This window comes from Euprymna scolopes, chromosome 19, assembly GCF_053919585.1.
Source record: "Euprymna scolopes isolate OS-2025 chromosome 19, ASM5391958v1, whole genome shotgun sequence".
Taxonomy (NCBI): Eukaryota; Metazoa; Mollusca; class Cephalopoda; order Sepiida; family Sepiolidae; genus Euprymna; species Euprymna scolopes.
In genome coordinates, this window is record NC_136500.1 from 148,280,701 (window position 1) to 148,298,104 (window position 17,404).

The 17,404-nt window shown below is 35.1% G+C and overlaps 1 protein-coding gene across 1 annotated transcript in view; it reads left to right on the forward strand.

Annotated features, from left to right (window-relative positions):
* The window catches only part of LOC145240045 (uncharacterized), a 35,237-nt gene extending 18,296 nt beyond the window's left edge, over window positions 1-16,941 (forward strand). Inside the window, exons 5-10 of the mRNA XM_080103637.1 lie at window positions 1,687-1,789; window positions 3,510-3,624; window positions 6,884-6,995; window positions 14,841-14,923; window positions 16,197-16,351; window positions 16,693-16,941. Coding sequence (XP_079959763.1) covers window positions 1,687-1,789; window positions 3,510-3,624; window positions 6,884-6,995; window positions 14,841-14,923; window positions 16,197-16,351; window positions 16,693-16,804 — 680 coding nt within the window. The 3' untranslated portion in view covers window positions 16,805-16,941. The remainder of the gene's footprint in view (window positions 1-1,686; window positions 1,790-3,509; window positions 3,625-6,883; window positions 6,996-14,840; window positions 14,924-16,196; window positions 16,352-16,692) is intronic.
* The last annotated feature ends 463 nt before the right edge of the window (window positions 16,942-17,404 follow it).

Sequence of the window (17,404 nt, forward strand, 5' to 3'; positions counted from 1 at the left end):
AGAGGTTAATACACCATAAAACAATCTTACCATCAGCCGATTCCATTGTAGAATCTGTTAATTCATTCACCGAAATCAGTTGTCCTTCAGTGAATAGCCAAAAGTGTCAGTTAAGCAAATCTGAGTATTCAGTGTGAAGGGGATATCTTATTCCTTTTTGCTAATGTGCAATTTGATTGGACCTGTTTCTTCATTCTCTTTTCTTATCAATACTGGTGTTCTTCAGGGCTTTATTCTATCACGCTTTCAGACAGACAACAAGCAGACGATAACTTTGACCAGGGTCAAAATTGAGCAATAACTTTGGGATAGAACAGTAAATCAATTTTATTTCACAGCAGTTTCTTTTTGGAAATACTTCTTCCAGATAAGAAAACATAAAGGGAAGTAACAAAGATTTTTCTTTTTTCTTTTTTCTTTTTTTTTATTTTCAAATGTAATTACTCTCTGATTCTTCTTTATATCAATGATTTTCCAGAGAATATAATTTAGAAGATGAAAATCGATGAGGATTTTTACTGTTTGGATTCTTTGGACTCCCATTCTCATCTTTAGCGTTATTTTCACAACGTTTCACCTTTTTCAGATATTATCTTCAACTCTGGAATCTCCATGAAATTTCAAATGGAACCCTTTATTTGATAGGAGTACCATGTTCTTGTTCTGTCAGCCATGACTGGATAGAAATCCTAGTAAACTAGACCTTGACAATTATTTTTGCAAATTTTTGGTAGTTTTGAGGTTTTTTCATTTTCATATCAGATTTTGTATCCATTTTGATATGAGGATTGGTTATCTATATATTAATATGATATCGTGTTTTTTTGTGTGTTGTACATTTTTTTTCTTTCAAGTGACTGTCATTTAATTATTATGACCTTCCATTTCTTGTAATAAATAATTTTATCAAGAATTCTTCATAAGGTTTGGTTTTAGTTTTGATTATAGCTGATGGCACTCAAGTTATGTTTTTTTTTTTTGTTTGTTTGTTTTTTCTTTAAGTTTTGGCTTCGGTTTCAATTCAAGCTGATGCACCCAATCATATGGATATAGTTTTTTTTATTTTTGAAATCACAACTTTATCATATATAAAAATTGATAGAAAAGTGACTCTATGATAATATACACGAAATCTGCATAAATTAAAATATCATATTTACGCATATTTTACGACTGGGCTACGCCGGGCGTTCCTGCTAGCTTAAATACTTTTGCAGTTTTAACAAAAAAGCTACAATAATAGCAGAGCATCTCCATTTACACTGAACATCCACAGGATGCCAACATCAATATATTATATATGAAAGAGTCCGCCATGGAATTTCCACAGGCCCTGATAGTTTGTATTTAGATTCTTTGAACTTGTAATCTGAAGAATCATTTATGGAAGAAAAATGCATAATTGTACTTTATAAGACTTTATAAGAGTTTATCTGTCTGAAACCAAAGCTATGGTACTTTTCAGTGCTCAATCCAGAAAAGGGATAGCGTTAGTATCTGTTTTGTTTCCATAAAACCATCCTCCTAGGCATTGCCTCTTTGTTCATATAATGTGACTAACCTTTATTTCACAAATGTTGTCAACTGGATTGTACAATTTTTTTTTGTTTAAAAAATGTTACGTTATCGCTCAACTAGGATTGGTGTAAATTTTTTGTTTTGTTTTTTTTTTTTACGTCATTTCAGTCTGGGTGCTTGCAGGAGGATACTGTGCTACGGTCATCTTTGATGTCCTAAAACCGACCATCAGAAAATGCTTATTCCGGAGAAAATGTCTTACACCATTTTAGTAAGAATCTTCGAAATATTTTTTGTTTTGCAACGATGAACAGTTTTTCTATTTATGTCTGACAGATTAACGCATGAAATAAATTTGGAGCTTGTGCATATTTTTTTTTTTTTTTTACTCGTGTTCACCCCTTACAAAGCATATTGCCACTTGGACATAGGGGCTACTTTGGGACCATGCCTAGGAAAGATTAGCAAGATATTAGTTTACATTACATTTAAACTTCTGTATATCAGTACAGGCAGCGAAGCCGGTAGCAGGAAGGAATTCCAAAGTCCAGCTGTTCAAAGGAAGATTAAGAGTAGAAAGCTTTCTTGCATTTAGGGACCTCAACAGTGGAGGGGTGAGATTTTGTTGCTAAGCAGGTTTGTCGGGGATTTGTGCAACGAGTTCATCAGAGCACATTCTATTAAAATATTTGTAAAACGTGCAGAAATGCAACATTTCGAGATGGGACAAGGGTCAGAGCTTAGTTAACAAAATGGGATTTTTTTTTTTTTTTATTGTCGTCATCGTCGACAACTCTTTTTTGAACTTATCGAAGATGGAGAGACTAGCGGTAGATGCACCAACCCAGATGTGGCAACAATACTCCATGCATGGGTGAATAGTGGCCTTGTAGAGGTACAGGATACTCTGAGGTATGAGTAGTCTTCTAGCTTGATAGAGAGAACTCACCTCCTTTGCAGCAGACTTCGCAATGTCCTCAGTGTATTATTATAATTCACGATTTAAAAAAATTTTAAGTGTAAACACTATTATATAATTACATGTCATGTCGAAATTAGTAACAATTCTAAAATTTATAGAAAATGATAACTCTGTTAGAATTATTTTTTTACAGAAATATATTTGTATATTCCCTATTCGCCATTTTCTAGTTTTAAATCATGGAAAGTGGAAATAAGGGAGATAAATCAGTTTGTCATCCAGAATAGCCTAAACTGCTAAAACTGCATAATTTGATAAAATCTTATTTTTAATTTTTCTACTCTTTTTTTTTTATGTTTTACTAATTGCAACATGCCACGTAACTACATAATAGTGTTTTTTATTTTAAACATATTTTTTTGAAATCCACTTATAATGCACAAGCTTAAAAAATTGTTTACTTACACTAAGACTACTTGGACTAAATTCTGAGTTTTTAAATAATAAAATGGAAAAGACCTTCACTGAGCAGACGATAAAGGCAAGTAATTCGGTAATACTTAATTATTGCCTCTGACCTATAATATGCTTGAGTAACTTATACTGGTGCTAGAACCTATATTTGAGGCGGAGGGGGGGGGAGGCCAAAATTTGGCCTGCTTAAAAACAAAAATTTAGAATCTTTATGATGTCATACCTGTCAAGGAATGAAAATTTCATATTCCAAACAACACTTAAATTGATCAAGTAGATTCTTTTTTTGTTTAACTCCGCCATCTTTAAATTTCATCACTGGTTACTCCCCCCCCCTTAACAACCTCTCCAGAAATAAATCAAAATAAGTCTGGAAGTCTTGTAATGGCTACATTTTGTATTAATCACTAAAAGCAGAATGATTTTTTTATGTAAAATAAAACTACTTGATCAATTTACATGAATTTTGGAATATGACATTTTCGTTCTGTGACAGGTACATACATCATAAAGATTTTTCTGTATTTTGTTTAATCAGATTGAATTCTGGACTTGCACCATTTTTAAAAATGTCCCCTACCCATCCTTTTTTCAGTTTGCATCGTTGGATGTTGACTCCTTATTTCAATATTTCCCTTCCGATTGCTGTTATCTTGGCGACCGCAACATTCTCATTAGAACTTTGGAAACCTTCGAAAGTATCCCGTCCTGTGAGTACATTTTTTCCTTTCATTGCTATTCTCTGTATGCAAATCTGAAATTTGATGATGTTATCTGCACAAGGCACACTGATTCTCTTGAGGCTTGTGTTACACATGACAGGAATAATATTTAAATTCTCTTTATTTTTTTACTTCTAGCTGGACATACAAACATAAACACATGACAGGAATAAAATTTAAATTCTCTTTATTTTTTTACTTATAGCTGGACATACGAACATAAACACATGACAGGAATAAAAGTTAAATTCTCTTTATTTTTTTACTTCTAGCTGGACATACAAACATAAACACGTGACAGGAATAAAATGTAAATTCTCTTTATTTTTTACTTCTAGCTGGACATACAAACATAAACACATACATACAGACAACTGATTTTTATATTTAACTAGCCTGGGTGCCTGACGTTGCCCGGGTGTGTCGAGGTGTGTGTAAGGGGGCTAGTTGAGAAACCAAAGCCCTAAAAAAATGAGTTAAAACAACTCAAAATAGCAGAGAGCATCCATGTGAGCGAAAAAAAAAATAGGTGTAGGCAGGCTTGAACGTGTTACGCGCAAGAGGGAAAAGAGGTGAAAAAAGCAAACGGTCTTATCGATGCGGCCACCACGATTGTGACGTCATGTGTGTTTGAAATAACCGGTTTTATGCGACGTCGTTCACGTGAGGCTTGAATGACTTTGCAAAAATGCGGGTGAAAAAAGTAACCCCTCCTCATAAAAACAACTGCTCAGTTAACGGTGAAAGAATGAATGTTTTTGGCCATTTTTTTAGATATTTGTCGGCCGAGACACTGAGCTTTCAAACGATATCAATTTTTGTCAGTGTTGGTTGCGTGTTTGTCGAAAGTTTTAGCGAGACATGCAAACATTTGAGATTTATATAATAGCCTAGCTTGAGTACCCGGCGTGCCCGGGTGTTTGGAGATGTGTGTTAAGCAAAAAAAAAGTGATAGTAGGCAGGCAGGCTTGAACCCGTATCACGAAGGAGGAAAAGAACGTGAAAAAATGAGGATAGTGAATTCAATGAGTTGGTAACTAACTTTTGCCTGGGTGGAGGATATTGGCACAAGGACGAAATAAAATAAAAATAAAAAAATTTTTAAAAAGAGAGAGAGGTGGGATCGAACTTGAAAATGTTGGGTAATTAGTCTTCCTCTCTAACCATTAGGCCAAAGAGGATAGTGAATTCAATGAGATGGTGATTAACTTAAGAATCAAAGGAGTCACCATGCATCCACAGAAATGAACATTGCTTTTAAATCTGGCTGGGGGCCAGGTAAGGTTCCCGCTTTCTGTCATATTTATTTGCTTCCCCATGAAAGCAAATTAGACACAAGGTCGTTTTTAAAGTGAGGTGAAAACCAGCTCCTCCCAAAAAGGGGGCACTCTGGCAGTATCCAAAAAAATAGTAATTGTCTCAGTATGAAGGGTTTCCCCTACATTGACCGAGGACCAATAAGGCCAAGCTTCTGTCGTTTGCATTCGAACAGTTTCTCTTTATACGAAAAAGCCAAACAAACACTCAAGATCACGCCACGGCGAGAATTTTGTTGAACTCTATATCAAAAAAAAAAAAAAAAAGGAAAGAAAGGATGTCCGTTTGCGAATGCGAGATATTACAATTTGGGAAGTATACCAAAACTTCTTGCAGAATCGAACCGACACGAGAACCCCAATGCGAAAAGCCTTTGGCAGACATACACAAACGCTCACTTTTGTTTTTTATACATTAGAGAGAATATTAAATATAGTAAATAATTTCTCTTAGTTTGTGCGTTCCACTTTTACTCAGAAAATACTAGCCGAAAGTTTGTTTCACAAAAGAGGAAAAGAACATGAAATTAAAAAAAACGTGACGTCTTTGCTGTTGCATCCATTGCCAAACTGGAAGTGGCAAAGGTTTAAATCAAGGCTAGTCAATCGAAAACAGGGGATGACTTTCGAAAATCTCGGTGAGAAAAGCGACCCCTCCTTGTAGAAAAGTGCCAAGTTGAGGGGGAAAGAATTAATGTTTTTAACTAATTTTTCGATATTTGTCGTCCGAAGGGTCGAGCTTCAAAACAATACCGATCTCATGTAAATCCGTCACCTCTGTCAGAATTTTTAGACAGACACAGACATACATACAAACATACATACATTTAAACAGAGAGGTGAGATTTATATTATAGAAGATTAAATATTATTTTAGTTATTAAATCGTAAATAATTTCTCCTAGTCTGTCTGTTCCACTTTTTCTCAGAAAATCCTGAGCCTAATTAGCTAAAATTTTGTGTTTTGATAAGGTGCGGTGAACTAAATAGTATGGTATCCATTGGATGCGCATTTAAGGATTAATAGGGACAAGAAATTGAATTGTAGCATCTGAAGAACACATAGTACACTTTAGTTTTGTCCCGAAGGCTAAGGAAAACACATCATTTTTATTAGCTTTGCCTTTTTTTTTTATTTTACAAATTTTCTTAAAAGTGACACCAATTTTTTGTTGTTTTTATTAGAGAATATTTATTTGGAATATTCCACTTTCCTTTTTTAGGGGTGCACAGCATGATAATGGCCGAAGTGAATACGGATATTAATATATAGATTAGTTAAGAAAGTACCATTTTTACTCTAGATTTGTAAAAATTGTCTAATAATTACAAACCGACATGTATATATATTTATAATCTTTGTTAATTATTTGAACGATTTTGTTCTGTATTGAATTTAGAAAAAGATTTATTTTTAAATTGAGCTTCAGTAGCAAAGCAAGTATTTGTTTGTAGGTTGCTATTTTTTCTTTTTTTTTTTCCTCCCCCCTCTAAATTTGTTTTTTTCTTTAAGTAAACTCTAGAACATTTTTTTATGAGATTTGAAAAGATTCTATGTATTGAGTCTGTTTACATAGGCTATCTATATTATATTTCTTTTAGTCTGTTTGTCTGTTCCACATTAGCTCAGAAACTACTGGGCCGATTGAGATGAAATTTTTTATTATTGTAAGGTATAGTAAACAAAGTATTATGGTATCCTTTAGATTCACATTTAACAATTAATTGGATTAGTATTCAATCCAAAACTGAGCACAAATTTAACCATATTCAAACATCAATTTGACACAAAGCACTCATTCTAACTCAACAGTTTTTGCCTGTTTTTAATGATCTTAAGTCTAGTATAGATATTTCTGATTTTTTTTTTCTTAAAAATGGTTCTTCAAAAATTGAAACTTTTTTAAGCTGCGTTTTTTTCTTTTCTTAAGATTCTAGTTGAAGAATTCCATCCGGTTCCAGTTGCATGGTCGCCATTTATTGTTGGAATTTTAATTTCGTTGCTTCACTTATCACTTATTGGAATTTTCCACAGATTTCTAAGTAAGTGTTTTTTTTTTGTTTTTTTTTTTTTTTAATCCTCAAGTATCTTCCCAGGGATTTCCAAAGCTTATATAAAGATCTATTTTGAAAATTAAAAAATTTTTTGCAATTGTTTTCTGCATAATTAAATGACGAACCTTGTAATGTGAACTATTCATCCAAAAAATGTTTTGTTTAGAAACGAGAATGACTGCAGGAAAACGGCTAAGTTGCCTAAAGAATTACATAGGTAAACTTGCCAACTGGATTCTGTTATGCAGAAAAAAAAAAAAAATTAAGTTTTTTTTTTTTTTTCAGTTATGTATGTATTAATTTATTTACTTAATTGTTTTTTTTTTGGGGGGGGGGGGTTTACACTTGCCCTCCCCATCCCCCCAAGAATACTACTGTTAAAATTTAAATTAAAATTTATTATTGGAATTTGTTTTCAATTTCTGGTTTGTGATTTGCTTTTGATCCAATGTCTGTTCTTTTGCAAAAATATTGTTAACACTCTTTTTTAGTAGACTTTTCAAATAGTCCTACTAAGAAATACATTGCCTAACATCAACTTTGTTAGCAAAAGCGATAGACAATTTCCATTCAAATCACGTCGGGAATAACTCGAGGAAAACAGCGGAGTTGCTTCAAGAATTACATATGTAAACTTTGCCAACTGAATTCTGGTAAGTTAAAAAAAAACAAAAAAACTAACTTTATTTCAGTTAGTGAGAGGGGAACCTATCACCATACTTTCCTCTAAACATGTCAGTTGGACTTATTTTTAAGTAGTAGAACACCATTTTCTTTTTTTTTTCTTTTTCTTTTTTTTTTCTTTTTCTTTTTTTTTTTTCTTTTTTTTTTCTTTTTTTTTTCTTTTTTTTTTCTTTTTTTTTTCTTTTTTTTTTCTTTTTTTTTTCTTTTTTTTTTCTTTTTTTTTCTTTTTTTTTTTTCTTTTTTTTTCTTTTTTTTTTTTCTTTTTTTTTTTCTTTTTTTTTTTCTAATCATAAGTAGACAATGCATTGGTGATGCGTTATCATGGCTCCCGTAACTCTCACTTCTCCTAATTTGTCCCTTCGTCCTTGTTTTGAATGAGTTTTCTGACAAACGAAGAAGAAAAATCTGTATTCTAGGTCGGCAGTATTTTTGCATGAGCAGTCACCTGAAATGTTGGAAATTTTCTATTTCTATACTTGTAGCAATGTCACTGTTAAGGGTGCTGGAGGTAAACATTTTAACTGGGCTGACATTATCTGTCTGATAGTCAGGGACCCAAACCTTGGATTAACTACTAAGGCGGCCATCCTAACAGCAGTTGCAAAGTACTGCTGTATTGCCATTTGGTGAATGGATTCGGGACAATTCTATTGGGGTTTCTTGATGCCATATTAATGGGTTACAGCTTCACTTTATTTATTTGCTTCTTTACTTTTCCTCTCTGCCCAATCAAATCTGTCAACCAGTTCCACAAATCCCAAAACCCCATCATGAAAAGTCTCCAGAATACAAGACTAAACCCAGAACTCCCACTTCCAATGTAGTTCCCCACTACCATGTCTCCTCCTCCAACATCAGAGATTTAAACCCAATTACAGGAGACGAAACCAGACCTATTAGTCCTAAGCGAAACTGGCATTGGACAGACTATTTTCCTAGACGAGTTCATAGATTAAAGGATACTCTAACTTAACACCAAAATCTGACCCCCAAGATCGCCATGAGCATGAAATATGTGCCTACATTAAAGGTGTAGATAAGAGAAAAATTCAGGTTGTCCTTAACGGTCGTACATCTAAACAATATGATATAAATGCGGGGGTGCCCCAGGGTTCTATCCTTGGACCTCTATTATTCCTGATATTCATAAATGACCTCCCTGACAAAATTGCCTCTGAGATGGGTATATATGCTGATGACACTACACTCTATGGCAGGCACGACAGGAAGACGAATGAACACATTTCTAAAGAAATGGCAGAAACACTAGAGGAAGACCTCCAATCTGTAGTGGAATGGGGACAAAAATGGTTGGTCACGTTCAATGCCGCCAAGACTAAACTAGTTTCATTCAATAATTACAAGAAACCCTCTCTACCACCTATAGCAATGGCCAACAACTCTTTATCTGAGAGTACATCTTACAAATTTCTTGGCCTAACGTTCACAGGAAACATGAGTTGGAACAATTACATTGAAGGCATTGCCAGGGCCGCTGCAAGAAAGATGGGCTCCCTCTACCATGCTAGACAACTACTAACACCCGAAAGTATCCTGTACCTCTATAAGGCCACCATTCGCCCATGTATGGAGTATTGCTGTCACATTTGGGCTGGTGCATCTGCTCTTAGTCTCTAGCTCCTTGACAAGGTTCAAAAGAGTTGCAAACCTGATAGGCCCTGAACTGGCATCTAAGCTTCAGCCTCTGTCCCATCGACGAAATGTTGCATCCCTCTGCCTTTTCTACAAGTATTTTTGTGGTGAATGCTCTAATGAACTGCAATCACTTGTGCTCCCACGACGTGAGCACCCTCGACAAACCCGACAGGATGCTAAATCCCACCCCCACACCGTAGAGATCCCTAGATGTAAAAGATCTTTTTACTCCAATAGTTTCTTCCCCAGAACCGCTAGACTCTGGAATTCCATTCCAGGTTCCTGCTTCCCCAACAGTACTGACATGCAGAAGTTCAAGTGTAACGTGAACCGAAATCTTGCTGCCCAAATCCCTACATAGTACCCCAGTAGTTGTTGCCCCTGATTGTAGCCCCCTACACCAAAGTGGCAATTTGCCTTGTTTGGGATGAAAATGTAATAAAAAAAATAAAAAAATTTTTTTTTTAAATGTGGTAGGGACATCTCCATAGAAGACCCTAAATTGCCCCATATGTGCTTCTGGGTTGCACTTGCTCACACCATTGCATTTATATTTGCCCTGTATTGTCCCCAGAACAGCAGAGTTACTATCTTTAAGAGCATATCTGAGAAAATTGACCACATCCTGTCTGCTCATTCTTCAGCTAACATTCACATCTGTGATGGCTTCAGTGGTCAGTATGAGTCTTTTAGACGTTTTTCTCTCAACTTGTCCTGAGCTATATTCATTCGTTGTTCTGTCACTCGGTTGTCTCAGTTAAGATAAAAACAAAATGTAATAAGTCTTCAGATGCACCTCTCCATCGTACAGTATATCGATACTCTATAGTTGACTGGTATAACTTCTGTACATTTATATCCAATCTACCTTTGTGCTCCATGTTTAAAATGAATGTGTCCTCTATAGTATCAGACCTAACGGAATGGTTAATTGTAGGTATAGACTGCTTCATACCCCCCAAAAAATTCCAGCAAAACATAAGTCAGCCGTGTTCTCTTCCGAATGTGCTAGTGCCATTGCACACAGAAATTACTTTTTCCATTGCTTCCAACGTAATAGATGTACAGACTAAAGCCACTTTGAGGACTGCCAGTAAGCCACCTGTAAAAGTAATAAAGAACGCAAGAGTTGTATGCTCTGTTTGTCAAATTCAAAGTAGCTGAGCAGCAACTTGGTTTCCACCAGTTTTGGCAAATAATAAACAGAAGCATGTGCTCTATCCCAACCATCATCAATGGACCTGAAGTAATCTTGTCAGCATTGGGCAAAGCCAAACTCTTTGCAGCTAATTCTACCCTAAGCGATCAAGGTCGACAACTATTTCCTCCTGTGTCTGAAATCACATTATGCGACATACAAATATCTGTGCGTGATATTGCCAAGCTAATCAAAAACCTCGATTCCAGTAAAGCAACTGGCCGTGACGGCATTCCTATTATAGTCCTGAAAAAACTTCAGTCAGAACTAGCTCCCGTACTTAAAGATGCTTAAGCGTTATCTTGAGAATGCTTCCCAACACCCTGGAAAACCTCATCAGTATGCCTCGTATTTAAAAATTCACGCAGGTGATCGGTCATCTCCCTCTCTGTACAGACCAATCAGTCTCTGTGCATCATGAGTAAGTTGATGGAATCTGTTAAATAGACAAGTAGCCTAACCTTAGTGGCATGCAATATGGTTCTGCTAGATCTACAACAGATGTGCTAACAATTATATTTCATAGGATTAGCAAATCTCTTGACATATTAAAGGCCTTTGATAGGGTTTGGCATAAAGGTCTACTCCACAAGATCTCCAGCAACAGTATAGCTGGAAGTGTCTTTTCAATTATTAACTCATCTCTCTGATAGGTTCATAAGAGTAGTGGTTGATGGCCAGAAATCAAAAGCACACAGTATTAATGCTGGAATCCATCAGGGGTCCATCCTGGGACCAATTCTCTTCTTGATCTATATCAATGATCTTCCAAATCACATTCTAAGATCATTCGTAGACATTTATGCTGATGACACTACCATCTATGGCAACACTTCAAAGATCGTAAACGACCAAGTTCTCTCTGATTCTCTCTTTTTTGATCTTGAGCACATGGTGCAATGGGGAAAGAGGTGGCTAGTTAATTCTAATGCATTTAAAACTAAACTTCTATCTTTCCATCATTAACACACTGATCCCCATCTGGCATCAATTGAAATGAATGGCTCTCATCTTGGGGAGGTCCCGTGTTTTGACAAGCTTCTGGATCTGATCTGAAATTGAACACGTACAGCAAATTCGTTGCTAAGGTCGCTGGAAAAATGGTGGGATCGTTCTACCGCTCCAGTAGATATCTCACTGCTGATGCAATTCTCTACTTCTATAAGAGCCAAGTACATTCAAGGATGAAGTATTGTCGCATCTGGGCAGGAACTGCTAGAAAGACCTTATCCTGCCTTGATAGTTCAAAATAGACTTGGAAGCCCTTTTCTCTTTCCTGCAACCTCCTTTCCACAGAAGAGACATTGCAAGCCTGTCTGTGTTTATCGTTATTTTCATGGCAAGTGCTCGTCTGAGCTCCAATCTATGGTCTCCCACTGCCAAACTTTCACGTAAAACACTTGTCTATCTGAAACCACTATCAATAATTTTCCCACTCTTTATCTGTTCCTAAACCTAAACGTAGATTCCATGAACAAAGTTTCTTTCTTAGAACTGCACGCCTGTAGAATTCTGTTCCATTTCCCTGCTTTCCGACTGACTATAATGTCATCTTTAAGTTCAATGTGAACAAGTTCTTGATGAACCGTCCCCTTAAGTAATCCAATTTACGAGTGGTTTTTCCATCTTCCATTATTTTAATCTTAAGAAGGGAGAATAGAAAGTGAAGGTTGGTTTTACTTTCGGCAAACTTATAACTCTTGCTTCCCTTATTTTGTCCTTTTAGTCTTATGACAAAGGGGGAAGAATTGCTGTCTTCTGGGTTAGAATTTATCCATCTCACTTTTCTGTGTTTTCTTTTACCTTGAAGTTTTTTTGTTTTTTTTTTTTTGTTTTTTTTTGGCTTCTTGCATAAAGTGGTTTCATGCTATGTTCCCACATGTGTGATCCACTGACAGATCACTAACCCCCAACATCGATGCCGTAGATTTTTGGTTCAACCTCTTCTGATTGCCGGATCGTCATTTTTTCACTAGCGACTGATGGGAACACACGTGGCTCCACAAAGTAGAATAGAGTAGAACAAACAGGAAAAAAAATGCTAATATTTCTGTTGTGGTGGCACCCACTCATTTACATATGTGGATAATATTACACATAAATAGCAAGACTCGGTTAGTCTGAGTGTGTGTTAACCAGAAGCCATCGAAGGCCGAGCCGAGAGCAGATATGTTCTCCAGCCAAGACTCTCTTACCTGACAACCATTATGTAAATATACTGTAAATATACTTTTCCTAATACACTTTTTATTGATCTACCTTTGTTTGTTGAGTCCTCATTTGTATTGCCTTATACGTTATTTGGTTCAACCTGCAAACATAACAATTTCAAACATATTTGACGGCTGGACGTGTGTGCGTGTGTGTGCGCGCGCGTCTCCTCCACATTCTGTCAGCTAGGCTTGTCTGTCAGTCGTCAATTCATCTCTTTCGCTCTACAAACTGTCCATCCATTGTTCAACGCTGTCCATCCGTCACAAACTGCAGCTTGCTGTTGACTGTTTTCGGCGTCGCTATCTGAAGTCCCCTACTCCGGCTACCCAGAAGCTGCCTTTCCTTCTCTAAGCATCTCATTGATGCCGCAGTCAAGTGTCGTTATCTGTTCTGTAGGTTTCTATTGTCATTGTCAAATCTAAATCTGCTCGATCTAAAAATACCTACAGATTCATTGTTTGCTATTTCCCATCTCTGTTTATTGTAAGACACTTCCTATCTGTCTATTGCCCCCTCCCTCCCCTCTCAGCATTTGAAGACTCAGATCTTCATAGTATCACAGCTTTCTCTGGAGTCATGGGAAATTAAATTTTAAACACAAAGAAATAAACACAATGAAAATTGGAAAATATGCACTCATTTTTTTTTCTATTCCGATACTTCAAAAGTTCCGATTCTGGTGAATCATTCCAACATTAATGTACACTCATGAGCAAAAAAAATGGGCCAAGAGTGAAAGAAGGAAGAAATCAATTTTTTAATATTTTTTCCATGCATTTTTATTAATTTTAACTGAAAATTTCTATTTTGCAGATCATTATTATTATAGCATAAAATAATAAGTGGAAAAATTAATCCTAAAAATGGCAAGACAGCATCTTGGTGAGGATATATAAAAAAACAAATTGCAGGATTAAGGCACTCCAAAATGACTTACAAGCAATTTTTGATATTTTAAGAAAAGAAAAAAAGTCGAAAGATCTCTTTCTGTAGTGAAGCAAATTGGTCAAAGGTTCGAAGTCGAATGCTTGGTAAAAGGGAAATCTGGATCTGGTCGCCCTAGAGCATCCAGTTTGAAGGACGACCATAGGCTTAAATTAACTGTTTTGAAGGATCGAAAAAAACTTATATTGACCATAGCAAAGAATTCAAAACAGGGCTGGAAATTCTTTCTAGGTATACAATATCTAGACGAATCAAAGAAATGGGATTTTCTTCTAAAAGGTGTGCAAAGAAGCCATTTTTATCTAAGAACATCAATGATAGATTTTTCTCGTGTTATGGCAAGAAAGAAAGACTAGTTCAGGAATGTTTTCTGATTAGATGGAATCAAGATTTTGTCTTGTTAGTGATGCTCCCGAACAGTGCATTCAAAGAACTGGAGAAAGATTTTTACCAAGTTGCATAAAAACGACATTTAAACATGGGAATGGAGGGATAATGGTATGGGAAACTTTTACTGCAGCAGGAGTGTAGGAACTTATTAGATGTGACAGGTAAATCAATGCAAAGGAATACATTCGAATATTAGAAACGGGACTGTTACTAAGTATCCAGAAGCTAGGAATATCCCATAACATTATTTTTCAACATGATAATACCCCTGCACACACTGCTAAAGTCACAAAAAAATGGTTTTCTGATAATTCAATTGATGTGATATTTTGACCAGATCAAAGCCTTGATTTTAAACTCAATCGAGAATATTTGGTTCATAATATCTCGTGCATTAGATGGAAGAACTTTTTCGAGCAATGACAAACTGTGGGAAGCTGTGCAAAGCGAATAGAATAGCATCTCCACTTTGGTTGAAAGCTTGTTTAAAAGGATTGATCTTTTAAAGAAATGAAAAGGGAATGTGATTCCATACTAAGTATTTATTAAAGTAAATGTCTTGTTCTGTTTCAGTTTTCTTGTTCAATATAGCTTTTAGTACAATATAATTTGTTTAGCCCATTTTTTTTTTTTTTTGCTGTCGAGTGTACATGGGTTTGGCAAATTCTGATTTTTAAGTATCATTCTGCCCTAAATGTTCACGATTTAATGCTAAGAAAACGATTAAAATTCTATTTTCATTTCAGCCAACAGTGATATTTTTACAACTGTCAATGATTTATTTCGATTCCTACAGAAAAACCGCAGATTTCCATCAAATATTTTCCCTGTGAGTTAACAATTTTTCATTTTATAAACAAAAACTGTTCAATTTTATTTAGACTATAGTATTTAAGAATGTCATCATTGACAGCATCATCATATTTACCTTTAGTGGATTATTTATAGTCGCTTTACGTTATATTTATTTTTTTGTTTGTTAATTATTACTGTTTCAGTGAATCGGTTTACTTTGTTTAATAGATGAATGTAATTAAATGATTGGTTAATTCGAGCTCCAGGAGACAAATCATTGTGCTTGGTGGCGGTCAGAGGTGGGCATAGAAAGTGCCACGTTTTGAAAGCTAATGTTGAAAATCCAAAAATGACATTTCTACATCATCACTTTCATCATACGGTTTTGATATTTAAGGCGTTACAAGTGTCTTTGATTCTGGAATTTGAATGATAATAAGTAGGACAGCAGCATATTCTTTTCATTGTTTTGACTCTCGAGTGTGTATCCGTTGATATCTTATATGCTTTTATATAGAGTGATGTAGTTCTCGGTTGATTAACTGTGTCGGATATATACTCGAGTCAAAGCAATAAGAATATTCTGTTGCCATAGTAATAAGCCTCCTTAGGATTACGATTCTCTCTGCATCTTCTGGATGAAAACATGTGCTCCCTCTTGAGAATCACTACCTTAATGCTTCTTCATTTTCTCTTTGTTTCCTGCTTTCGCCATATCATTGTTTCACATTGGTGCCGGCCGAGGGCAAACACTGGCTCACAAGAAAAAAAAACGCAAACTGACATGTTCTATAGATATTAGTTATACTCTGGATGTGTGTGTGACACCATCAACCCTTTAACGTCTACATTTTAAGTCGTCTGTCAAGGCCATGTTTGTTAGTCAGTTGATTAATTCATTTCCCCATCTGCTCTGAGCCACAACTTGCCTTCAACTGTCCCAAACTGACGGAAACTTTCAACAAAACTCATTCCCACTCATAAAACTGTCTGTAAAAAAACTCTTAAATATATTGTCCTCCTCTTATCTCCTTCACCACCACACCTTGATTAACAATCCTATTTTCAAATGCCTGTGTGTCTTGGTGAACCATTTCTATCCCTATTGTTTTTCTAATGACTTCAGTTTCAATACTGCTGATCAACTTTTTTTTTTTTTTTTCCTTCTTTTCATATCCTAACACTGAGGAAGGGGGGAGGGGGATTTTGATCCCATAATTGAGGAAAATCCCAATAAATTTTGAAAGATGATCTTCATTACTACATGCTTGAATCGAACGGAAATGCATTCTTGTTTTTGTTTCCAGATTCTGTTCCATTTTGGAGTGACTCTCGGAGGTTTTTTGTCTTCTTTGCACTCTTCTCAAGGAATGACACATCTGGAAATTCCTTCGTGGCAACAATCATTCTTTGGAGGAATGTCCGTTTTCTTTGGGGCCAAACTATCAGCTGGTTGTTCTATGTAAGTTTTTTTTTTTTTTAATTATTTGTAATTTTTCTATTATTGATTTCATTGTGATGTTTTTATTTCAGGTTTCTGAATTTTGGAGATAATTGATAATTTGTACTATAGATGGAGAAGAATGGTGGCAAGAAAGACAAGAAGCAGTGAATATGCTGGGCAATAATTACCTACTAAACAAACCTAGTATAAAATTAACACAATATAGGAACCATTATATATATATATATATATATATATATATCTGTTAAAATGATCTTTTCTTGCTTTCAATTCTTCATTTATAAAAATGATCAACTTGTGTGCAATGTTAAAAATTGTCATTCTTCTCTCTTTTGCAGTGGTCATGGTGTGTCTGGTGTGATGAGCCTCTCAAAATTGTCTTTGTTCGTCATTCTATTCTTTTGGTTAGGTGGATTCTGCGCAGCTTCCTTTCTATCTATTACAATCTGAACAAACACCTTTTTTTTTCTCTTTAAAAAAAGTTAATTTGATTGAACAAACTTAATTTGACTTTAACCATGTTTTGAAATAATATAAGTATAATGAAATTTCAAACAAACATTTCAGGTAAAAAAAAAAAAAAAAAACTATTACGTACTTACATGTTATGTCGAAATTGGTAAAAATTACAAAAATTATGAAAAATGATCCAGTAAAAATTGTGCTAGATCTATTTTTGACAAAAAAAGTCATAGACACTAGAACAGTCCAACATTTTCTATTTTTTTTTCAAAGGCGGATTTTAATAAAAGCAAGTGAGATAAGTCTGTTATACAGAATTCGTCTCAACTCTTTCACAATAAATTCTCTTCTTACTTGTAGTTATTTTTCTGCTGGATCATTTTTTTTTTGAATTTAAACTTTTGACATGACACGGAAATATGTAAGTGTTTTTAACTTATGCATTTATTTGAAATTTCATTATATTGCACAAGCATCTCTTCAATTGAAAAATGTTTGAATTTTTTGTTTATGGAAAAGGTAAAAAATTTTCAAAGAAAAAAACCTGACTGAAGACAAATCGTAAAAAGGGGAAATAAATCCTTAAAA